Below are 26,212 nucleotides of genomic sequence, written 5' to 3'. Positions count from 1 at the left end.
GTTAGGCCGCTAACCCTTTTGCAGCAAATGATTAGTGAGCATGTTTAAATTGGTTATGTAGCTACCATAGTTAGAAATGGTTCATATGACATGTTAAGTCATGGTTCACACAACATGTTCAGCCATCCTGTTTAGTTCAAAATGCTTAACCACAGTGGCTTAGTGTGTCTTCTGAATAGGGTCTTTGTAACACAGTGGTTCTCAACCTGTGGGTCGGGACCCCTTTGGGGGTCGAATGACCCTTTCACAGGGGTCGCCTAAGACCATCGGAAAACACATATTTCCGATGGTCTTAGGAAACTGTATTGACTGAACTATGTCATGTATCCTCTTTTGTATTATTAAAGCTATTGTTATGTATTATTTTCATTAGCAAACCATCCCATGACAATGGATCGTGTAGAGAAGAATGAAAATAATTTTATGGTTGGGGGTCACCACAACATGAGGAACTGTATTAAAGGGTTCCTGTATTAGGAAGATTGAGAACCACTAACACTTCATTAATGTGTTTAAGTCTGTCTGTCCTAAATTCCCATATAACTTATTAGAAAGAAAGAGAGGTAGATGCTTGTTCTAATGCATAGCAAGATGGATTTTCTGGTTGATTGCACCAAAAACAGACAGTGCTACTAATATTAAATGGTAATATATAGTGTATACCGCTGTAATACTGACTTTTATTTGATTCTGTTCTGTAATATTGCACAGGGCAGCTTCCATAAATCAAACCATCGTACATAGCCAATTAAACCAATATAAATACAGGCCAAACTACATTGTATGTATGTATTATTATTATTATTATTATTATTATTATTATTTATTTATATAGCACCATCAATGTACATGGTGCCATAGTAAAACAGTAAATAGCGAGACCCTGTATGTAAGTTAAGTGTTACAAATATTTCTATTTTGAAATGGTCAGTTTCTACCATAAGTATGGTATAGAGTAAAATGTCCCACAATAGAAGTGCCTATTACATATGGACTTTTCACATTTGCATGGTGAAGCAATTACAAATTATATATGAATTGTCTCTATAAACTGATATAGTAAAATCCTATTCAATTATATACTAAAGCTTTTTTAAAATAATAATAATAATCAGGCTTTCATAGTAGATATAGCTATAATCCCCTCCAAGGTTAGCATCAAAACCTTTCTGCCTTATTTAGCACAAAATCTTTGCTGAAATTATTTATTGTGAGCTTTTTTATTAGTATTATTGAAAATATATACTGCCTTTCTACAATTTCTTTCTTTATTTATTTTATTACATTTATATACCGCCCCACAGCCGAAGCTCTCTGGGTGGTTTACAACAAACGTCACTAAGGTGGTGGACAATATGAGGAAAAAGCCAATAAAAACATTCAAACAATATTAAAAGAACATTTAAAACCACTGCTCACAATTTAAAAAGCCCAATTAAAGTGGCGTATTTTAATGCGTTTCTGAAAAGTTGAGAGAATGGGGGCCAATCTTAGTTTTGAAAGGAAAACATTCCAAATTTGGGGGCATTGCAGGAGAACGCCCTTTCAACTAGGCCCGCCTCTGAACGCCCTTTCAACTAGGCCCGCCTCTGCAAGCGGGACAGTCTTCACAAGGGCCTCTGCAGCTTATAACAAGATAGCTGTACTTTGAAACCATTTAAAGCTTAAGGCGAACACCATGAATTGAATCCAGAAAACAGTTAGCAGCCACTGTAGATAATTTAACATGGGAGTGATACAATCACAATGCTGAGCACTGGTTAGCAGCCTAGTAGCTGCACTTTGCATCAGTTGAAGCTTCTGAGTACTCTTCAAGGGTAGCCCTACTTAGAAGACATTGCAATATTTTAACTGTGATGTAACGAAGGCATGGATAACTGTTGCCAAGTCAGACTGTATCAGGAAGGTTGCAGCTGGCTCATTAAATGTAGTTACACAAATGCACTCCCAAGCTACAAAGCTAACCTTCTGGAGTAAATGCAGCCCCTTCCAGAACAGGTTGAATCTAAACCCTGGGCCAGACGATCTACTGACTAGTATCTCTGTCTTGTCTGGATTTAATTTTAGCTTGGTCGCCCATATCCAATCTATTATCAAACCCAGGCAATAAATACAGGTTTGTAAACACTGCATGCATTTTGCAGAAATAAAGAGTTCATGGCTGTCATTAGAAATGTCCCTCAACTAATTTGAGAATTGTTAAAGCATGTGAAGTAGTTCTATTTTCAGACATGCATCCCTGGCAGCCAGTGGAAATCCTCCCCCTCTTATTTTGAGGCAGAGTCAGGTTTGTGAAGTGTGAGCTCCTACAGCAAAGCACTCCTTTCCTGCTCTGTCTGAGAGTACTGGCCCCCATGTGTTTGTGATGGCCTCCTGAATCCCATGGGAGAGTCGTAAAGGTTTGCAGACTTTTCTATTAATTAGAGTGTGTTGGGGCCATCTAGATATGATGCAGGAGATCCATGATCAGAATTTCCTTCATATCTATTAGCATTCCCCTATTGCTGCTTTGAAGATTCTTGGAGCGGGAGGGGTTGGCCTTTGTCATGTGCCACCTCTTTAATTTAAATTGTCCTTATGTCCTCCATTGCAGAGCTAATAGCAGGTTGGAAAAAAGGTTACCTTCTCTCCTCCAGCTCCACTTCCCCAGTCTCCAAAGTAACTGCATGGGCCTGCTAATGTAGGGGTGTTTGTGTATATTTGTGTTTGCTTTTTTCAAGAGGGGAAATGGACATCATGACTGGCAATTTCCTGTATAATGTCTACTTTGGCTTGGACTCCATACCAATTTTCAGCTTTCTATAAGTTACAGAGATGCCTTAATTTTCAAACCCGATTAGTGAGTAGGTGAGTCAACGAGGTCCAAGTGCACACTTTTATGTGTGTGCACATATTATGTTAATAGAGTTTATATTATGCCAGAATAGGCATAGCTTCATGGCTACTTCTGGGGAAAATGGTTAAAACCCCATCCCTTCTTGTAGTTTCTAGTCTTCCAGGTGTTGTTGCATGCAAAACAGAAATAAAAGCCTTCCCCAATTCCAAGATTGTTTTCAAATTGTAATGGGGTAATTGAATTCCCTTAGTCCATAAAGTTGTATTCTTTGCCATGAGAGCTTGGCATTCCATGCTAAATTGCTCCCCTCTGTTAATGAAGAATTCTTCATAGCATGATCTGAACCGATTGCATGTAACAATTCATAATTTTAATAATGAGTGTATCAAATTGCAACTTTCTGTGTGACTTAAAAAATATATTAATAGGATACACTTAATTGCATCCATTTGTGAGGGAGAGATTTGCAAATACTCCTCCTCAATTTGTTCTCATAGGGAATCTTGTTTTTACATGTATACTAAATTGTCATCTCTTTGATGCGAAAATACTTGAATCATGTGGGTATATATCAAGTCCCTTATTTGGGGTGGGGAAAGGTAAAAGTTGCTTTTGAGATTTTTCTAGCAATGGAAATCTCTGGCTAATGTATACCAAATTTCAGAGTTCTGACTAGTGTCTTCATATTATTTATCTGTAATTAGTTAAATATTCCACAATAATACAATAATCCTCAAAAAAGAAAAAGGGAACCAGATTTATCAAACCATAACCCATCTTAATTTGCCACCCCAAACCACCTTGGAAAGGGCAAGGGGAAAGAAGTACAAGAGAAAAGAGGAGGACAAAAAGAAAAGATGTGTGTGGGATTATGTAGCAATAATGGCAGCTTTCTCTATGCTAAAGCAACCCTAGTGTTTTATTTGTGCATTTCTAAAAATCTGATCATACATGTTTTGGGCTCTGATGTCTACTATGCACTTTTTCTTTACTCACAGATCTAATGCTGACCTGGCTTGCCTATAATTTCAATTTATGGTTTGGTTAACCCTTGAATTAGTAGGCCACACTGTAGTGAGCATTTGTGCTACCATGCGCTTGCTTGCTACTTCCTCTTTGAACCAGCTTTCAGAAACAACACAAGAGTGTTTCATTCCTGGGCTGTTGTATGTGACATGCAAATCCAGAACTCTGGATTGTTGAGGGACAAACAACCCAAAGTTTTAACCCAACAGCAAACCATGGGTTTGCCTATCACAATAGTATGTTCCTGTGTTGCCTATGAAAGCTGATGCAAAGCAGAATGGCGAGCACGCTTGCTCATTGCTGTGTGACCCCAACTTACTATGGGTTGTTTAATCCATAATCAGTTACATGTGAACTGGGCTAATGTCTGCCCATCATTCTGTTGTTGAAGCACTCTGTAGAGATCTGGTTTCAGTGTTTTGGGAGCCCATACTTCAGTGATATGGGGTAAAAAAAACCCCCAAAAACCAGTGCTTTATTTTTCCACAAAAAGTTTTCCATTTCATAAGTTTATTAGTAACACTGAATGGATTCCAATTGCAAATGCAATATTAGGCAAGCTTGGTAGTTGTACTTAATGTTTTCGGGGGTCTATCCCTAGCAAATATGTGAGAGAATACGAACATGTCATTGAAGTATGTATATATTTTAGTGTAAAATGGAACTACGACATAATGACAGTGAAACTGAAATTGCCCCAGCACTCTCAGTGGAAATGAATTTTGTTGAAATAGGTGAGTGGTTGTCAACGTATCACGTGCAGTTCTTTAGGTTACTAAAATGTATTAGTGTGTCAAGAGTTTTGAGTAGCTTTGTTTTTTCCTCTCTTAAAAATGTAAAAAATGTAGAGGATGCTGTTGTCTTTAAGTTTTTACAAGCATTCTAATAACAAATGTCAACATATAAAATATAAAGCACATTAAGTGTGCTTGAATTCCCCCTTCCAAATATTTCAGGTCGAATACTTGTGGTATATTGGGACAAAACATTATTACAGGCTCATTTTATTTCTTTGTTTAAAGTATTTTGATTTACTTCTCAGCCAAAAGGTCTCCCAGAACAACTTGCATATAATCAGTAAAACAGGACCAACCCTGCCATCAGGCTGGGACATCTTGCACAAGTAAAAAGGAATGGGGAGGGAAGAGGGAAAGAAATTAAAACTTTTAGTAGGCCTGGTAGAATGGGTCCAAGTTCCCCCTCTCATTTCCTTCAGTATGGCTGCTAGTGATGTCAGTAGAGGGAAGAGAAGATCCTTATGCAGGTCATCTTCAGAAAATTTCCCAATGCAGATTATCCTATGCAATTTAATTTGCATTGGGAATTTTTCCAATTCAATATTTTCTGGAAACCCCATTCACTATGTGATGGTACCTCAGAATGATGTGCTTGGTGAAGAAGTTTACTTAAGTTGGTAGGACCAGATTTAATTCATATTCCATCTCATGCCAGAATATAGTTATATGAGGACATCACCAAATTACACTAAAGCCTGCTATGCTTTTCATCTAAGGCCCTCCACCAGGTGCCTTCTCTGAGGGAGGGTCAGAAGGTGGCAACAAGGCTTTCTTGGTTGTTGCCCAGGATTATGGAACGATCTCTCGGTGAGGCCCGCCTGGCGCCAATATTGTTATCTATTTGATGCCAGGTTAAGACCTTCCTCTATTCTCAGGCGTTTTGCAATATATGATATGGTTGTTTATTGGATCCTGGGATTTCTTATTGTTTGTTGTGTGTGAGTGTGCTGCATGCATGTGCTGCCTTGTTTATGTGTTTGTATGTAAATTGTTTTATATTATGTACAATATTGTATTTTTATTATTTTTAATCTTTGTTAACTGCCCAGAGAATTTTGGCTATTGGGTGGTATAGAAATGTTGGAAATGAAATTAAATGAAAATGAAATACGAGCCCAGAATTATGGGTTGTTGGGGAAGGAACAACCAACATTTGTAACCTACGTATAATCCACATTTGTAACATAAAAACCAGTGTGGGTTTCTCCCACAACAGACCCTGGAAGATTTTTGGGTTTAGCTCAGTGGGAGCAGGCAGGAGACTGGGAGGTCAGCATGCTCACTCACTCCCACCTGTTCATGGGTACCTGGGCGGGTTTGTTTTACACATTTTGGCTACTCAGGGTTTGTTTAAACTTTACGTTGCTGAAACGTGCAAAACAGATCTACTGTCTAAATAATACACTTTCTTTTGCTTGCCACAAAATTTGGAGTTTCTATTTGCATCTCTTATTTCCCTACTCTTCAGATAGCGGCAGTTTGCAGTTCTCACTCTAGTACTGGGTATATTCCCAATTTTGCTTGTATAAAACTGAGGCATTTATAATATTGGTGTAATTCAATACACATCTCAGAGAAAGTATTTTACGTTGTTAAAGTAGTAACATTGTAAGATTGCAAATATTTTCAGTGTTTCCTCAAAATTGTTTTTCCCTGGGGGGAAACAAAAGAAAACCCAGGATTTTTCCATGGCTTCAAAATTATCAGAAACTTAACATATTTACTTGTGCTGATATTTTTTTATGTAACTGAAATTCGAATGCCACTGGTCCTTAGAAATAGAAAAAATTGTTGTGTTTATGTTGTATATGGAAACACAGAGCCATAGGGAGCTTGAGTATCAAATGAGTATTCTTTCTCTCCTCTCTGCCAGGGTAAGATCTTACACCAAAATACTTCCTACCGTATTTCTTCGATTGTAAGACGCCATCAGTTGTAAGACACACACTAATTTCAGTACCACCAACAGAAAAAAAACCCTAAGACACGCCCCGTTTTTAAAGATGTTTATATGGGGGGAAAAGTTTCTTAGAATTGAAGAAATACGGTATATTTTAATCCAAATTTTGTGTATTATAGTGAAGATGAGGTATGTGTTGGTGTGGGAAGTAAGACTATAGAGTAAAGACTACACATAAAAGTAAAAATACTCCCAGGTGTTTTGAATACATCATACCACATATTGCATGGAAAAAAGAAAAGCCTTCAACCAATTTAAAGGAAATTCTTTTCTAAACTTAGAAATGGTAATCAGACTGTATATCAAATGCATATTCATCCAATGTACCTAGTGGAAGATGAGTGGATATACTGAAACCATAGGTATATGTGTGCAAGGAATAGACAAGGCTATATTTTGAAAGTTGAGTTTAGGAAAATGAATTTAATCCAGAGATACTTTTTTTCCTGGCATCACAAAATACACAAGAATGCTATTCAGATGTAACATTTCTGATTACTTGAAGAATCTACTTGGAGGATTTGGCACAAACCCTGTGCTTGCCTGCGCTCTTCCCCTGCATTCTATGCTGAACTGACCTAACGAGTAAGCATAAATTGCAGTTACATCTGAACAGGCAGAATGTGGGTTGGGCAAACCCTACAAACCATGATTTCAGATAACATTGGAAGATCAATACCTGCTAAATAGGAGAAGACAAGGTATTCTTGTCTTAAAAGCAAGTCTGCTATTCAGTTTTCTGGTGTGTTTGACCCTTTGGGAAGAATAAACTGTTCCTAGACTAAGACATTTATAGCTCTGATATAGAAAATATTGTGGATTACTCAGAAGTGTTTTTTTTTTAAAAAAAATTATGACAGCAGAACATTCAGAATTACATATTTAGTCATCAATATTTCTAAATTCCAACAGCTAGGTTTCACCAGGAGAGATATTTGTTTTCCAAGGTTGTAATGGGGACTTTGCCTTCTGCTTGGACCATTCCTACCTTTTAAATGTGTGTCTGTTTGCAAGCCTAATGTAAACATGTTTTCTATTTAAAAACTTGGCATTCCTTATCCAGAAATAGTGAGATCTGTATATTGCAGCCTTGTAAGTATAAAATGTGCTAGCCCACCTCCCTCTATCAAGCTGTCCTAGGGTCTATCCCTAATCAGTCTTATTGTGACTAGGTTCACAGAATACATACATCCATACTCAGCACGACAGCCCGCCATGGCTTAATTTATCCATGGGGCTGTCACTTTGTGATGTGTGGCCATGGGTGCCATTTTTTGCATGGTTCCTGCAGGTGCTCCACTTACTGTAGTGTTTTGTGAACCCAGGTGGCAGGAATTGTTTTAGGGTTAGAGGGAAACTTAAGGGTAACTTTGAGGGTAGCTTCAGCCATGATTGCCTGGCATGATGTGTGAACAGGAAGATTACAACTGACATGACAACTACACTCAAGGTTGAAAATGTGTTGAACTGAGTTCTGTTGTGTGAACCCTGTCACACTAACAAACCATGGTTTGTTAATCACAAACAATCCACAGTCCACAACTCAACAAGAAACCATGGGTTCTCTTCATGGGTTGTTCATGTTTAGCAAACCATGGTTTGTTAGCGTGGTTAGGTCCACACATCACAACAACCCACAGATCAACAACAACTCATAGTCATCCCATACTCAGCCTTGAGCGTGGATTGTTGTATTGTGTGAACCTAGCCTGTGTCTAGTTATAGGTGTTGTGGATGTCAAATCTGTTGATATTTCAAATGTAAAATCAAATATTCTGAAAATTGGCAATTCTTACTGAGTTCTTACCTGTAGTTTAAAAAATCCTATGTCTTAATATGGAATGGATGTACGATTTGAAAATATTCATTTTAAGTTTACTAAATTAGATACAAATGCATTACATTTTCTCTGCTAGTTGTATGATAGTTTGTTTTAGCCTTTTATCTCAGGAAAACATAAAATACAGTACAATCTTAAGCACATTCATTCCTAAGTAAATTCCATTTAGTTCTTCCTCCCAGAAATGTGCATAGGATTGCTGCCTAAAACACTTCTTTGCCCCAAACTAGTTTTCCTGGAAAATTGTCAGCCTGAAACAGATGACAAATAAATTGCAGTTGAGATTCTTTGGTTTATGGTCAGAGCCTCTGTGAAATCACATATCCTACACTTCTAGGCAGGATCAACTGTTGGGCATGTTCAACAGTTAGTGTTGGTCTAAATTTTGTCTGAAATGAAATGTCAAAAATGAAAAGTTTTGCCCTTTTAAAGCTGTTTGTAAAACTGTTCCGCTCATAGTGTTGGATCTGCAGCTTCATGCTCCAGTAACATTTGTCCTAGAAAATGAATCCATGTATCAGCTATCAAATGGTTAGACTTGGCATAATAGCTCCCAGCTTTGCTTTGGTTTTGAATAAATTTATGAAATGCTGTTTCTTCAAATAGGTTGAGTCGTTTATTTTGGACCAAGAAGATTTGGATAACCCAGTGCTTAAAACAACATCCGAGATATTTTTGTCAAGTGCTGCTGAAGGAGCAGATCTACGAACAGTGGACCCAGAAACACAAGCAAGACTAGAGGCCTTGTTGGAAGCAGCAGGTAGCTTCTTTTTCCTTTTTGGTAATGGTTTCCTTTGGGGGTGGGGTAGCGGGGGGGACTGTTGGTTTTGACTTGAAGGAATTACTGTCACATGGCATTGGCACATTAACAGCTTGAAGTTGAAACTTGGACCACAAATTTAATTTCTAGAATCAAACTTTTCTTTTAAGGAGACATCTAGGAGAATTTAGAAGTGCTTATATCAAATGTAAGACATAGCAAGAAGCTAATCTGCAAGGCTTTGCACAGATTCTACTGTAGAGATTGACTTTATTATCTGAGCTAAAGATAGAGGAATAATGTTTCAAACCATACTGGCAGTAAGGTTAGGGATTTCAAGATAATAATGTTTAATAAACTACTTGAAACAGGAATGTTTGCCATTCAACATACTTCCTCCATGTGAATTTGTGTTTCCCCTTAGAATTAAGTATGATAAAGGTATGTAAAATGGTAGAGTATTAACAGGTTCCCATACAAATTCATATCTGGATAAAAGTGAGTTGTGGTTGGTAGTAATAAATGAACTGGGTACTATGATTGGAGTCATTTGCAATATGCAATCAAAAAGTGGACAGTGGGAGAAGTAAAACAAAAAAATCACAAGGCAAAAATCAGCACAATGACTAGGTTCACGCAACATGATAACCCACACTCAAGATTGAGTATGGGTTGTCATTGAACAACACGATAATGTGGTTTATCGTGTTGTTTGCACCCTGCTGCGAAAGCAAACCATGGTTTGATAACCACGAACAACCCACAGTTTACAACCAAACAATAAACCATGGCTTCTCTTATGTTGTTTGTGGTTAACAAACCATGGCTTGTTAGTGTAGTTGGGTTCAGGCAACACAAAAACCCACATTTCAACACTCAACTTTTGAATGTGGGTTATCATACTGTGTGAACCCAGTCAATAGGCAGGTTCACACATCATGCTAAGCCGCCCTGTGCACAAGCCATAGTGGGTTGATTGTTCACAGAACAACCCACAGAACATTTGACAGACAATCAGTCCTGCCATGGCTTTTTATCCCTGTCCTTCCCCTCAATCCTTCAGCCAGCAACAGCACATATCCTAGGTGCCTTTGTGACAGAACTCGTCTTTCCCTGGCTCCTGCGCTCTGATTGCTATGCCTTTTTGTTCACTACCGTTTTTGTGGGGGAATGCTTCAGACGTCAGTCTTTTGCAAGTGTACAAGAGTGCACTTTACCTGTCCAATATGTGTTGTCTTGCCTGGTTAATTTCGTTTTATATTTCAGCTGTGAAGCACTGAAGTGGAGTAGGTAACATGCAAGGCAACTGACAAGACGAGACTGCAGATAGGCTAATTAGTGCACAGTTGCAAAGGAGGCACCTAGTAGTGCAATTCTGAGGTATCAAAAATGGGGGGAAAGGTGAACGGAGTAAGCGCACCAAAAGGGGGAAACAATATCTTCCCCCTTGGCAATGTGATCCTCTCACTTTTAAGAGTTGGTTGACACTTCTAAGTGTCCTTCAACTTTTCAGTACTTCCCTGGATCTCCAGCTTCTCCAGAGAGTGAAGAATCAACTCCCCCCCTTTTTTCCCACAGCTGCTTTTTAGAACAGTTACTGCAGGTGCACAAATTTCTCCTCCATTCCCACCCCTTAAATTTGCACAAATATTTCCAACAATTGAAAAAAAAAAAAGCCAACCTTTAGAGGGTGGCAGAATTGGATGGAGCAAATGGGGTGCCTGCACCAGATGTAAATTCACCCACCCTGCTGGGGCTCCATTCACTCCATCCTATGCTACCATCTTCTCATATATATTTTTTAAATTGTCAGGCAAATGTGCGCACATCTACTGAAGAGCAGTAACTACTCCAAAAAGGAGCTGTGAAAAGGGAGGGGAGTTAATGTCTCCCCTTTGTGGACTATGTGGTGACTCGGGGGAGCGTTGAAAAGGTGGAGGACACTGAGAAGTGTCAGTTCAACTCTGAAAAGCAAAAGGATCACATTGTCCACCCCACCCCACCCCACCCACACCTTTTTAGTGCACTTACTCTGTTTGCCTTTTCCACCATTTTTGGTGCTTCTGAATTGTGCTAATGGGTCCCTCTTCTCTTACGGTTATTTCGCAACTGTGAGCAAATTAGCCATTAGCAATCTTGTTGTTTCAATTTCCTTGTATGTTACCTACTCCACTAGCTCTCCCTTTGACAGCTGAAACATACAACAAATTGATCAGGCAAGACCACACATATCAGACAGCTGTAAGTGCACTACTGTGTGATTGCAACTGACCAAAAAACAACTGACCCCATCTGCACAATTTTGAAGCACCAAAGTTTGTTTTTTAAAAAGGTGGTGAATGAGAGATGGTCCTTCCAAAGTGTTGTTTTGGCATTGGTGAAGGGGTGGTCACTGGTGAGGAATGCTGGAGGTGGCACTGGCAAGATTACGAAGAGTGGCGCAGGGGTTTTGCTGCTCTTGCTAAGTGGCTCTGTACCCGATCCCGACAACCCACGATAAACAGCAAACCATGTGTATGAACAACCCTACATTTCATGGGTTCTCTTGGTGGCTTGTTTGTAAAAGTTAAGCCACCCTGTAGAGAACACACCAGATTCGGATGACCTGACAACCTACCATGGTTGGATACCCATGGTGGGGTTCCCGTGACATGCAAACCCAGTCAGTTGATGAAAACAGTCCCTTAATATTAGGCTATAGATTGCTTCCCTTGATTGCCTCCCTGACTGACTTTCAACTTTGATCCAACCTTATTTATTTATTTATTTATTAATGTAACTGAAGCTCTCTGGGCGGTCCACCAAAAATTATTTATTTATTTATTTTATTACATTTATATACCGCCCCATAGCTGAAGCTCTCTGAGCGGTTTACAAAAGTTAAAAATGGTTCAGGCATAACACTAAACAATGGTTTGGTGTTACAGGAATGAGATTGCACAAACTTCAGCCTCTCTCTCCTCTGCTTGGGTGAAGAGCAGATCAGAAGCATTTGCTTTAGATCATGGGTGGGGAACTGGTGGCCCCTAGGCTGGATGCAGCCCCTGGGACTTTCCTCACCAGACCATTGCCCCCTTCCACATACCCCTGCAGTAGTTAAGAGTTGAGAAGCCTCCTAATTCCAACCTGGGATGCTATGGGGGGGGGGGGGCGAAGCTGGGGGGGGGGGGAAAGTGTTTGTTGTGTGTTTCAATTAACAAGAGTTAGAACAAGCCACAATTGAGTTCAGATATCACTGAGAATTTATGTAGTTCTAAAGTGGAAAAAGCAAAACAAAACCCGTACTTTTAATTATACTGCCTGTATAAATATATCTAATAATAGTTGTACTGAAATATTCATTTAGAAATCTGAACAACTTTGGAGCAGGCCTCAGAGGTGTGTGACACCAGCAGGAGGGCCTAGTTTTAAAGTGCCTTGAGCATTTTAGTGCCAAGGTGGGATAGAAATATTTTAATAAATTGCAATAGTGTGTAAATACTTAGGTAAATAATACTGTAGTATCCTACCCTTTGGAAATAAAGCATGTTAGAAATCAGGGCTGCTAATTGTATAAAACCAAATAAACAAATTAATAAATCAAGTAAAGTAAAATGTGAGCTAGATAGAATCCTAGGATTTTTATTGTTTGTTTTAAATTGGTTTTGTATGTGAAAGTGGATTTTTATATTATATTTTATATTGTCCTTTAAAACGTTCATTTTTTGGTATACTGTCCAGAGAGTTTTGACTATTGGGCAGTATAGAAATGTTGATAATAAATAATAAATAAATAAATAGTAAATGAACATGATGATGATAATAATAATAATATGTTGAAAGTCTGTGGAAGAATATCTTAGAGCTTCTCACTACAATATTTGCTTCTATGTAATTATATGTTTAGTTGAAGTTTCATAGACAGCTGCCAGTGGAGCCAAAATTTATTGGGCATATGACTGCTGTATAAAGAAGATGCAAAGGTCAAAGTCCAACCAAAGAATATAACTAGGATTCTTTTCACAACACAATAATAAATAAAAACTTACATGAATACCTAGACCAAATATCATGTTCTAACCTTTCCTCCAAATTATACTTAATAGATTTCCTGCATAAAGCCGTGTATAGTGATTTAGTAGTTCTGCACCATTTAAGTAACCCTCCCAAGGAATGTAAAGCATCTTCTCTAATGTAATTTGTAGCTGCTGTGATAAAGCTTATTTCCCAAACTTTTATTCAACAAGAGTGAGTTAGGTTGTCCTAATATTTTCCTGGTACTTCTTGCTGCAGCTTTCTAGCTGTAAGTAAGCTTTTTGCTGGAGCAATTCTTCCTATTTCATAGATGAGCAGCTTTTTAAACTGAAGTGCAATTTGTCAATGTGAGATGTGGAACTGCTGCTAGAGCAAAATGTGAAAGTTGTGTGAATGGTTCTCTTGCACATGTGTAACCCATTGTGACCAATTTGCACGGCACTCTGCAGATAAAATTGATTGCATCTGCTGTTGCTAAGGTGAACAAATTGAAGCTTAATCCAGACAAGGTGCTCCTGGTTAGTCAAAAGGAAGATCAGGGAATAGGGATTAGAGACTCAGGTTCACTGTTTGTGTGTACTCCTAGACTTGGCCCTGAACCTGATCATTGTTTTTTCAGTGGCAATTTTACTCCCCTTTATTGATAGCCTTCTAAAGGTACCTCAGTTCTTTTTCCTGAGCCTGGAAATTTTTGAACTTTTAATTTTTGATACCAGTTGGGGAAGCCTTTGGCTGGGATAGTCCTGATCTTGGCATTCAGTCATAATTTTGACAATACTTTCCCCACACCCTTTGATGTAGCAGTGGATAATTTTCTGCCCACATTCTTCTGTTTCTAAAATGCATTGTTTCATAAATTAGTAACATTATGAATAGATAAAAGACCAGTAGATTTTGCAATTTCAAAGTTGAAATTAACTCTTTCAGTTGGCATTCAGGCTGGGTTTTGACACAAAAACAGCCTTGGTCACTCTGTGTGGTGATCTATGCCAGGATGAGCAAGGGTAAAATATTTCTATTCTAACAGACATCTGAAAGATCTTCATCTGGTCCTATACATTTAATGCTTTGTATTGGTGAGATTTGAGGTGTGCAACCTGCATGCTTGTAAGAAATAGGAAGCCCAGTGTGTGCTAAGCATATTTGCCTGAAAACTCAGTATGGTTCTCCTTAACAGGAAAGTTATGATGGTGGTACATGTGGCAATAAAATACACATTTTTATATTTGACAAAATTGCAGGTTTTTAGGTTGTGTACAAGATTTGAGAAGCAAATTATATAAACTTACAAATTAAATTCTGAAACTGGTCAATATAAAAAAACCCTAACATTTTAAAACATTATTTTAGCATGGTGTTTCAGCAAAAGGCATGAATTGGAGCCAGGATTATTTATATTTGGAGTTAGATCCATTGAAATCAATGGGACTTGAGTTAGTCGTGCCTTGAGTCCAATTGATTCCAGTACACCTAATCAAAGTATAACTAAATCTGGAACCAACCCACAGCAAAGTATCTATAACACTTCTCAGTACATTGAACCTGAAGTAAATAAATGAATGTATATAGCCACATCCAAGAATGTCAAGTGTTTTGTCCTTCGCATTTAAATTAGCAAAAATTTTAAGAAATCTCTGCATTAAACTTTAATGATTAAAGTAACTAAAATAAGCGAAGTCTCAAATGCACATGCCACCAAGCTTTTCCACTTTCCTATTCTATTCTTAGTTCAGGATTTCTTTTTTTTTACATAAATATAAGAACTGGAATTGTGTGTAATGAGAATTGTTAAGTCCTAAAGCTAGCTTTGCTTTTTCAAACTTCTGATCTTTAGGGGCGAAGTAGCTTCTAATTTTCTGGCATGTTTGCAACTGACGACTTTAACTAATAGTGCATGTGGCTGAAGTTTAAAATAGTGTCTCTGCATTTTTTGTGTGGTTTTCATACTAACCTGATTGATGAACGCACATACGCTGAAGGGATTGGTAAATTGTCCACTGCCGATGGTAAAGCCTTCGCAGATCCTGAGGTGCTCCGAAGATTGACTTCTTCTGTTAGCTGTGCGTTGGATGAAGCTGCTGCTGCATTGACACGGATGAGAGCAGAGAACAATCACAATGCAGGACAAGTGGACAAGTACGTATTCCTTTTGTGTACATCTTGCTTTGATTCTAATGGTACTTCCTTTGAAAAGCTGAACATTTGTGATAAAATTATTGAGGTTGTAGAATAATTTGTTACTTGCTCTTGATTTCAGCAGCTTATAAAGCAACACTGATGGCCTATATTTAGAATTCCAGAAGTGCAAGCAGACCTATAAAATGAATTGTTGACTATTTGCTCCACTTGTGGCCCCAGAGCACTGGGTCAGCCATAATAACCCCTGAATAAAGCTCTGAGTGATTCTTTAATTGGGATAGAGAACTGATGTAGCGAGTGCAGCTAATGTCATGATACAGAGCATCAGACTTCCACCTCTTGACTTCTAAAGTATGTTAATATATACAGTACATTTACACAGTGTACAGTTTCATGTATTCTCAAAAAATGGTATACTTCTCAAATGAAACAATTTAGGACATGCAAGGTAGCTTCAAATAGTTATTGTACAATCTGTAGTTTTATATAGTTGAGGTAGCAAAGCTTCGTGTAATTATATCAGGCGACATTCATAAATATTCTGGCAGCCTACAGAAGTTTTTGGAAGCAGAAGTGTACCTATAGGGGAAGAGAATTGTCAGCTAAGCTGGGATTTAAACCTCACACAGCTCTTATGAACAGAGGAGCTTTGTGAAGGAGGCTGAGGTTGGGAAGCAATCTTAGAAAGTAAGGAAGATGAGGGACCAGGACATCAGAGGTGGGATGCTGAAGAAAGCACATGGAATAAGCATGCTGGGGAACAGGAACTTGAGTTGAAAGGATAAGTAGAAGACACAATTTAGTATGTAAAGTGTTCCCTACCACTTATGGCTATGCCACACAAACTAACAGAAGCTAGACATGCATGAAAATAATTAAATTTTGGGTTCAAGGGGCAGTGGAGTGGGGTGATGACGCTGAGTTTTCCATATTGATTTGAGTTAACCAGCCAATTTTTTGGCTGTAAGCTTCTGGAAGAGAGGATTGTTTCAGGAACAGAAGACTTCATTTGGTGCGGGTTTGTTGTACTGATTTTAGTTACCTCAGAGAATAACTGTGGAGAAGCAAATTCAGTTTTCCTAACTTGTGAAATCCCAGTGTATGAAATGGGGATACAATTTATTTATAAAGCACCTCAACAGTGAAGTGCTGTACTGTAACTAAAAGGAACAGTCCTTGTCTACAACCTTACAAAGCTTGCTTGCAAGCTTACAGTCTAAAATGTGATGTTTATTGCCCAGTGCATATACAATTTGGGGCCCTGAATTCCTTCCTTCCTGACACTAGCTCCTCCACAATGCCACAATTCTAACTCCACAATGTGTCTCTTGTTTGGAGATCTCATTGTCAGCCTCTGCCTTGGTTTTCACTGATGACTCTTACTATTTGTGAAGAATGGAGTGAAACCAGCCATCATTTCATAGAATATGTAAGCTTCAGAAAGTTCTTACCCTCTGCAAAAGTATATTGGGAGAAGTCTTCTTGAACGTGTTCTACTATTTAAACACTGAGTTTGTGTTGATGAAAAGCATAGCCAGTAAGCATTAACAATGAACTTGCTTTCCTCTATTGTGTTCATTGCAGGAAATATGGTATGAATACCTGGAGGACTAAATGTTAGGTTTTTAGATACCTTGGAAAAGTGACGTGTAGATCTCAAACATCTTTCGCTTTTCAGTGCAGGTCATAATTTGAGCTAAAGTGTGGGGGGGAATAGTTTGTCTTCATGTTTTTAATCCATACCATGTTCACTTAAGATTTGAGGACTTAATAAATCATGCCTTCTGTTAAGTTCATCATTTAGTCATTTGTTTATCCAGGTATCTGGAAGGCATATGTTCCCCTTGTAACATTTTGCCAGAATTTTAATAGAAAAAATATGTTCCATGCCTCTCTGGAAGTTCGCTTAATACAGATTTGAGATTTAAACTTCTCAAAAACCTATAATCCCACCCTTTTAAACTGCTACTGCAATCCTGGCTTTAAAACTGTGTCCTACCAGTTTTGTCCTAGATCTACCATATGGTAACATAAGGATCAAGTGATTTATGATATAGTTTAATATAATTGTAAATCTATTTATTTATATAAGGTTTGCGTATTTTGAATTTATAATAAAATTATTCTTTAAAGATCATGGGTCTTAAACCCATATCTTCCTATTAGAAACTTTTAAGGTTTTGACAATACTTCAATTCTCCAAAATGTTGTGTGTACATAGACTTTTCTTAATATTTTCATTAATCCATCTTTAAAGGATATCAGCTGTCTAACTTGAAAATTGTGTGTTAATGGCAGGATCACCTGCATAGTTTATTTAAGATAATTTTCATATGGTCATTTTATTTAAAATATTTCCTTCCAGTCGCAGTTTGGCAGAAGCATGCTCAGATGGGGATGTAAATGCTGTCCGGAAGCTGCTGGATGAAGGAAGAAGTGTAAATGAACATACTGAAGAAGGAGAGAGTCTACTTTGCTTGGCATGTTCAGCTGGATATTATGAATTGGCACAAGTGAGTGTGGGATAGTTACCTAAACCTTTCCTTGTGTGAAGCCTTCTGTAGACACACATTTTAGTTCTTAAATCCCCTTTTCAGATTAAATGGAAGATCTCCCCTAAACTATTGTGCAATACAAACATATGCTATTCATAAAACATCCATAACAATCCCGTCATGCTTAAACTTGATATGAGCCCTGAAATAATTTATATTCTTAGAGAATGTAGTACTCATTTAAAGAGACAAAACATTGTAATTTTATTTTGCTTGCATGTTCAGTACCATTTGACCCGTTTAACCTTGCAAGGTTTAACTCTTAACAGGAAAACCATGACGGCTGGGCTCACACGACCCAACAAGCCGTGGCATGCCTCAATGCAACTGGCATATTCAAAATGGTTGTTGGCTCGTGTCTTGGAGCCCCATGGGCTAATTAACGCACAGTTGGTTATTGTGATGTGTGAACTGGACCAATGACCAACATAAAGTCTTTAAAAGTGGAATAGTAATGGTAAGCCTAATGTAAACTTCTGTATAATTTATGCAGGTATTGCTTGCCATGCATGCAAATGTTGAAGATAGAGGGAATAAAGGAGATATAACCCCGCTCATGGCAGCAGCCAGTGGAGGCTATGTGGACATTGTGAAACTGCTACTTGTTCATTGTGCTGATGTCAATGCCCAGTCTTCAACAGGTAAGGGGATGAAGAACAACTAATAAGTGGATGCAAGCCTGTTTCCTTCCTGCAGGTTCTGTATGACTAGATTCTTGCTGGAAATACAGATTATTTATAGAAAAGTAGGGTTAAATATGACAGGTAATACTTTCTAAACAATATCTTTTAAATAAACACTCTGATAGACTTTGATAAAGAAATCTAACTAGTCTTAATGTTACCTATAATATTTTAAAAGCAACATTGTACGTTTTTGGAGAAATTAATTATTTTTAAGTTACTTTTCAGAATGATTACTTACTATTGGATGTATTGTGGTCCATATATTAAAGATTCTATATAATTCTTCAGAATACTGCAAATTTAAAACCCTGTAGAATCTTTTTCCAAACTCGCAGGTTGACACTGTTCTGGCAGTAGAATCTAGTAACTGCTATCCCAGATGACAGTCTTCTAAGCCATGTCCTATAAAAGAGTGCATAAAATGGGTTTTTCTTAACCACAGCAGCCTTGCCAGTGCAAGTGGTACTGACTCAGCCGCATTACTATACAAGTCAACAACAGCAACCATCTTTCCAACAAAAGCAACCAAGTAAACAGAGAAAACAGTACCAGTACTCGAAGAATAGGAGCTCATTCTGCAAGGGTGATAGCACAAGAAAGCAGTGCCTTTGACTTAGTCTCTTTCGTGATGCATCAGCCAGTTCAAATCCCTATCTGCTGCTGCATCAGATTATTCAGTTCATCAGGGCCATACTGGATGCCGTGAGAGGACAAGCTTTTTCCCAGAAGATTGCTGTCTGAAAATTTTGTCACTTGTTGCAGATCCTCCAACATCAGAAGACTGTCACTGCCTTTACTGTACATCGGCTATTGGGTCTCATGGCCTCAACTACTGCAGTAATAGAGTTTGCACATTTCCATCAGCTTGGTTTCTTCAGGTCTTTGATGTTTCCAGAAATCCACACCATACACAACTTTGTCTACCCCTGCCTGTCAAGGACTCTTGTGGACTATCCGAGAAAATCTCTTGAAAGGCATTCCATTTTTGCCACCAATACTGTCAACGCCGACGCGTCCCTTATTGGATGGGGAGGTGACTGTGCAGACTTGACGGTACAGGGGAGTTCGTCAGCTACTGAAGCGTCTGATCATATCATCAAATGAGTTTTGTGCAGTACAGAAAACACTTGAGGCTTTCAAGCCAGAAGTCACCAGCAGATTCAGTCAAACCGTACAGACATCTCAACTGCGTGCCAGTTGTGTGACCAGGGTTACCCTAATTACCCACACTGCATTGCCTGAACACAGCACATGGCACAGGCATAACTTTTTACCCACTCTACAATCACCCCTTAAGCCATGGGTTGTAGGGTGGGTTAAAAGTTACTTTGCCTGCATCACATGCAGGTTTGGAAGACGTGGCAACCCACGATGTGGGTAATTAAGGTAATAGTGGTTGCACAACCGGCACGTGTGGGAGTGGGGGCAACAGCGGATGCTTGTTGTTTCCCTGCTGATCGTATAAAACTGACCAATGTGTCATTTCCATCAAATGCACGATAGATCTCTGTTTCCTTCTATCCTGTTTTCCTGAGGGGAAAATCATCCAGTTCCACCACTGCCAGGTGCCTCACTGCATATTCAGCCACTTCAGCACCATTCTCACTAATGCCCCTCTCTTGTAGAACAACCATCTAGTTTGCCCTGACACAGGCACTACAAAATAGGCACGCATGCTTTCGTAGAGGCAGCATTTGGATGAAGGGTTTTGCAGCAGATGCTTCCCTCTTTCTGAAATTCAGCATTGACACTTCCCACCTTACTAGTTAGATTATGCACATCCTGTTGTTTGATGCTTCGTCGTACCAAGGAGGAAATGGAGTATTGGCCACTTACTGTGAATGTTACTTTTGGTTTGATGTGATGGACCTATTCAAGCCATACTCTCAGCTAAACCATGGCCGAGTCTTTAAGAATCCAGGGCTCTTTACATATCAGTGACATTACAAGTACTTTCATCACCTGTTAGGCGTCAACAGTACCGTCCTTTCTCTCTGTCTTAACCTGTTAATCCTTTAAGACTGGGTTTCTCAGTGCTCAAGATCAAACAGGGATCTGAACCAGATGAGCCCAAGATGGATACTTTAAAGTATATAGCTTCGGTTTATATAGTATATCTTAGTTACGTGTTCCCAGTCTTTCCTGAGTGATGGTGGGAAGTAATCTATTGTTGGATGCCTCCAGTCTTTTGTTCTGAGCCATGCCTTGAGCTGTGTTTATCGCAATATTAATCATTCTAGTGGCTCATCTCTAGGAAGTAGGGCTGCCTTGTGTACTTTCTTCCTGATACTAAGTCTATGAAGATGTTCAACTCCAGATATTAGGATTATTTTGGCCTATGGCATCCCAGCCTTTCATTTGCACCTTGGACTACAAGTGAGCAACATGCAAATACTCCACCTGCATTATCTGTATATCTCTATTTTTGTGGTTTACATATTGTTCAGATAAGGTCTACACTTATTCAGTTGTACTAAGGAAATGTGGTCCTAACTTGTACATTAGGAAAGTCACTATGGTGTAAGGTAGCACTATTCTGATCCCCACAGCCAGGAATCTACAAACCTTGTTTTAGTTTAATAGCCAGGCATGTACGTGTGCTTACCCCAGGTACTGATTGTGTGGGTAGGACTCATTCAATCTGCCCTGCCCATGTGGCTGCAGGCTTTTACATGTGGGAGCACCATGGGATCTAATTTCCCATGGATGGATCCCACATTACTGGTGTAACATTTAAAGGTCACCACAGTGCTGCTAGTAACTGAGGAAAAAACTGTTTTTTATAGAAGGACTTCTATAGAAAAATTGTTAACATGTCATCTCAGAAGCATGTTCTGTTGATTTGCATGGAGATTACTTTCAGGTAAGTGAGTATAGGATTTCAACCCCTAATAATAATCAATGAATAAATATATGAAGTAACTATACAGAACATCGATTAATGTTACAGTTATGCATTTGTTAAACCTTAATGAATAACACAAGGTTGGAAGTGACACTGGCATATTTCTTCTTTCAGGGAACACAGCGCTTACTTATGCTTGTGCTGGGGGATTTGTTGACATTGTCAAGGTACTGTTGAAAGCAGGTGCGAATATTGAAGATCATAATGAAAATGGGCATACCCCCTTAATGGAAGCTGCCAGTGCGGGCCATGTTGAGGTTGCAAGAGTACTTCTGGAATATGGTGCAGGAATCAACACTCACTCCAATGAATTCAAAGAAAGTGCTCTTACACTTGCTTGTTATAAAGGTATGGCATTTTGACGGAATGTTTGGAAAGCTGGAGAATTCACTAGTTTTTGAAAGGCAACATGTAATTTAATAAATCATAAATAAAGAAATAACGTGTTGACAAAAAGTTCCTTATTGCTTGTAGCATTCTACTATGTGTTAATTATAATGTGAAGGTAAGTATATACTGCATAAGACTTAAAGACGGTGTGAAAGTTGGGAAACAGGTGTAGGCTTGACCATTTTAAGATACTGATAATGTCATTATAATGTTAATACTGATACGTTCCCACACTCGTATTCATACATATTTCAGACACCTCAGAAATAAAACAGTTATGCTAGATAGCTTGGTAGATAGTGCTGTGGTGGAGTTACTAGTTGTGGTGCATGTTGATACCAGTGATATAGGAAAATATAATCATGAGATCCTAGAAGCCAAATTTAGATTGCTAGGTAGGAGATTGAAAACCAGGAGCTGCAAAGTAGCCTTTTCTGAAATGCTATCTGTTCCATGTGCAGGGCCAGCTTAACAAGCAAACTGAGAAGACTCAATGTTTGGATAAGACAGTAGTACAGGGAGGAAGAGTTAGATGTATTAGGCTGTAGTGCAGGGGTCCCCAGACCTTTTGGACCCATTGGCACATTTAGGAATTTTGTAGTGGGCACAACCACAAAATGGCTCCAGTTGAGACTAGTCATATAATGGCTGCCATTGTTGCTTGGCTAGTCAAGAGCTGGGGGTGGGAGATAAATTGTGAGGCTAGAGGCTGGAAGAGAGGGAGAAATGGAAAGTGTTGCTTCTTGGCCCGCCCAATCTTCTTCCTTCCATACATCCCTATCTCTCTCTCTCTCTCTCTCGTTCTCCCTCTCTCGCCTCTCCACTCCCAGCTTTCAGCCTCACTATTCTCCCGCAGCTATTTCTCTCCTTTACCTGTCCCTAGCTGTCTTCTTTCTTTCCCTTCCTAGTCTTGCTCTTTCTCTCTCACTCATCAATGCTTAGTTTTAAAAGTGAACATGATTATAGCAAGCCTGGTGGAATGAACAGAACAGTGAGATATGGTCATCTCTGGATACTAACCCTATGGGAAGACAAGGAAATGCACACTGAGGTGATGTTGCTCTGTACATCAAAGAGGGCATAGCTTCTGTACTGGGTCATATTATTGTCTATCTAGCCCAGTAATTGTCAACACTGGCCAGCAGTGGCATTGGAGGGTTTCAGGCAAGACCCTTCTCTAGTCCTACCTGGAAATGTGAAGGACCCTCTGCATGCAAAGTATTTACAACCCTTAGGGTCTGTTCAGACAACACACAAAGCCATGGTTAAGCCACTAACCCTTTTGCAGTAAATGCCCCTGTTCAGAAGACACCTTAAACTACAGCTTTAACCATGATGGATAAGGCAAAAAGCCTTATTTACCGTAGTTAAAGCTGTGGTTTAAGGTGTCTTCTGAACAGGGCCAATGATTAGTGACCATGTTTAAACTGTGGTTATGTAGCCACCATAGTTAGGAATGGTTCACACAACACACTAAGCCATAATGTTCAGCTCAAAATGCTTAACCACTGTGGCTTAGCATATCTTCTGAACAGGGTATTTCTACAAAGTGGTGCCCAGGACCTAGTGCAAGATTTGAGTGTTATTGAAGCAATTGGAAATAGTGCTATCAAATTTAATTTATATTTATGTGGAAGTCCAACATAGTCACATTTGACTTAGAAAGAGAACTCATCTAAAACGAAGGGATGTTAAAAGGAAGTTGAAAGGGAAAGTCAAGAGGGTCAAATCTCTCCAGAATGATTGCAGGTGGGAGGTTTTTCAAAACCACAATAATAGGATTGCCCAAATGAGAATGAAAAGGAAGGCAAACTTGCAGATCAGATATGTAACCAGACAATAATGCATGCAAAAAAGATTTTGAGGAGCATATGGCTAATGATGTTGACTAACAGTAAGTCATTCCTTAAATACATCAGAAGCATCTAGGGAGTTAATTGGACTGTTGGATGAGAAGGAATTTAAAGGAGTACTAAAGGAGGATAAGGAGATTGCAGAGATGTTGAATGGATTGTTTGTGCGTCTGTCTTCATTGCAGAAGATGTAGAGCAGATACCCGTACCTGAACTCATATTTTCAGGAAGGGAGTCTGAGCAATGGAAGCAAATAGTGATGATGAGATGAATGCCATTCTAGACCTTATTGACAAATAAAAAAACACCAGGTCCAGCCAGTATCCATCTGAGAACCTTTAAAGAATTCAAATGTGAAATTGTTTATTTTCTAACAAAAATATGTAACGTGTCCCTAAGAACAACCTCTATACCAGAGGACTGGAAAGTGGCAAAATTAATGTGAAGTGTTAAAAGGGGTATCAGGAGATACAGGAAATTATAGACCAGTTAGCTTAATATCTCTTCTGGGTAAATTGGTGAAAAGTGTTATTAAAGATAAAATATAGTACCGGGGTGGGCAACTTGTGGCCTACAGCTCCCATTATCATTCACCACTGGCTATACCGGTTAGGGCTGAGAGCAGGAGCGTCACAAGTTTCCCACCCCTCAGAGAGACATATCTTGCTTAAGAAGAATCAACATGGCTTCTGCAAAGGTATGTCCTGTCTCACTAACCTTTTGAGAATTCTTTGAGAGTGTCAGCAAGCATGTGGATAGAGTTGATCTGGAAAACACTGTTTATTTGAAGTTCTAAACTGCTTTTGACAGTGTCCCTCTCCAAAGATTCCTGAGCAAATGTAGCAGTCATAGGATAAGAGGAAAAGCTGGATAGATAACTGGCTAAAGAACAGAATAGAAACAGAGAGTGAGAATAAATTGACAGCTGCCACCATGGAGGGAAGTAAGCAATGGGGTCCCCCAGGAATCTTTATTAGGACCATTTCTTTTAAGCTTGTTCATAAATGTTTTGGGATTAGGGATGAACAGTGAGGTGGTCACATTTGCTGGTTAACACCGCATTATTTAGTTAAAACAAATAGGGCAGCAAAGAACTCCAAAAGCATCTCTCCAAATGGGATGACCAGGCATTAAAATGGAAGATGTGGTTCAATATAAGCAAGTATAAAGTGATCAGTTTGGGACTCTAGGATCTGGCAACTCCAGTGTCCCCTTCCCCTCAGACAGAGTCTGAGCATGTCATTATACAAATCTATGGTGTGATTACTTGGAATACTGTGTACAGTTCTGGTTACTGCATCTCAAAAAAGATGAAACAGGTGCAGAAAATAACAACCAAAATGGTTAAAGGGGTGCAGTAGTTCCCCTATGAAAAAATGTTTAGTGACGCGTGATAGTGATGTATAAAATTATGCATGATGTGGCAAAAGTGGATGGCCCTCATATCGGAAATGGGTCATCCAATGAAACTGTTGGAAGATTCGTTAAGGAAGCTGCTCTTATGTCAAGTTGGTTCATCTAGGTTGATATTCTCTGTATTGACTGGCAGCAGGGATTTGCACAAGACTCTTTCCCATGCCTTTATAGAGATGGGGGATTGAATCTGGGCCTTCTGCATGAAAAGCATATGTTTCACCACTGAACCCTTTCTTCAATTGTGACACTTCACTTTATCTGCTTCTATGCATGTTTGCTGAGATGCATTTCACCTGGGTTCAGTGGGGCTCTCCCAATTGTGCATAAAAATACAGCCTTACTGTGTATAATGATATGCTAATATTCACATTTATTACCCCTTAAGTTACATAATAAAAATGATCCTTTTCTGAGCTTTGCATTTAAAATAAGATTTATTTTCTTTTTTTAATTAATGTGCTGAGTTTCGCATTCTGGGCTGTCCGCAGTTCTGTGAGTGGAAGGAGGCTCATACAATTGAACTTTCCTTTCTTACTTGTGCCCCCTCCCGACAATCTTCCAAAGCTAGAAGCCTCTCCTATATACTTGTGTAGCTTTGGGGAGATTTGTGTTAATCTGTTGTGGAGGATGTGTTGCATTTTAGATTTTGTTCAGTCATATTGGAATCTTATTTTTGCGGATGCTTTGTACTCGGATTCATAGATCTCTAGAATTGCAAATGAATACATTGAGCTGTTTTGATGTTGAGCAATCTGATTTTTCTCTTTGTATTTTGAAGGTCACTTAGATATGGTTCGTTTCTTGCTTGAAGCTGGAGCTGATCAAGAGCACAAAACGGATGAGATGCACACAGCTTTAATGGAAGCTTGCATGGTAAATGATTTTTGGAATAAATTGTGTTTCGGTGAAGGGAATGAAAGAATTTAGTCCTTACATCTCTAGTTATTTAAAGAAAATATTTTTTAGAAATGCTTATATAAGATTACAGCTACAAGCTGTGCAGTTTGTTTATTTTAAAAAATATTCCAGTGTTTT

At 38.8% G+C, this 26,212-nt stretch overlaps 1 protein-coding gene across 7 annotated transcripts in view; it reads left to right on the top strand.

The window, feature by feature from the left end:
- ANKHD1 (ankyrin repeat and KH domain containing 1) overlaps positions 1-26,212 on the top strand; it is a 121,320-nt gene that overhangs the window by 7,933 nt on the left and 87,175 nt on the right. For 6 of the 7 annotated variants that reach the window (XM_063130128.1, XM_063130127.1, XM_063130132.1 and 3 more), the window contains exons 2-7: positions 9,066-9,219; positions 15,213-15,369; positions 17,738-17,885; positions 18,421-18,568; positions 21,633-21,866; positions 25,956-26,050. In XM_063130128.1, the coding sequence (XP_062986198.1) occupies positions 9,066-9,219; positions 15,213-15,369; positions 17,738-17,885; positions 18,421-18,568; positions 21,633-21,866; positions 25,956-26,050 (936 nt within the window). The remainder of the gene's footprint in view (positions 1-9,065; positions 9,220-15,212; positions 15,370-17,737; positions 17,886-18,420; positions 18,569-21,632; positions 21,867-25,955; positions 26,051-26,212) is intronic. The other variant, XM_063130129.1, reaches the window with a different exon arrangement.

The sequence above is a fragment of the Elgaria multicarinata genome, chromosome 7, assembly GCF_023053635.1.
Source record: "Elgaria multicarinata webbii isolate HBS135686 ecotype San Diego chromosome 7, rElgMul1.1.pri, whole genome shotgun sequence".
Taxonomy (NCBI): Eukaryota; Metazoa; Chordata; class Lepidosauria; order Squamata; family Anguidae; genus Elgaria; species Elgaria multicarinata.
Note: the sequence above shows the minus strand (reverse complement) of the source record. Positions and strands in the feature narration are given on the sequence as shown.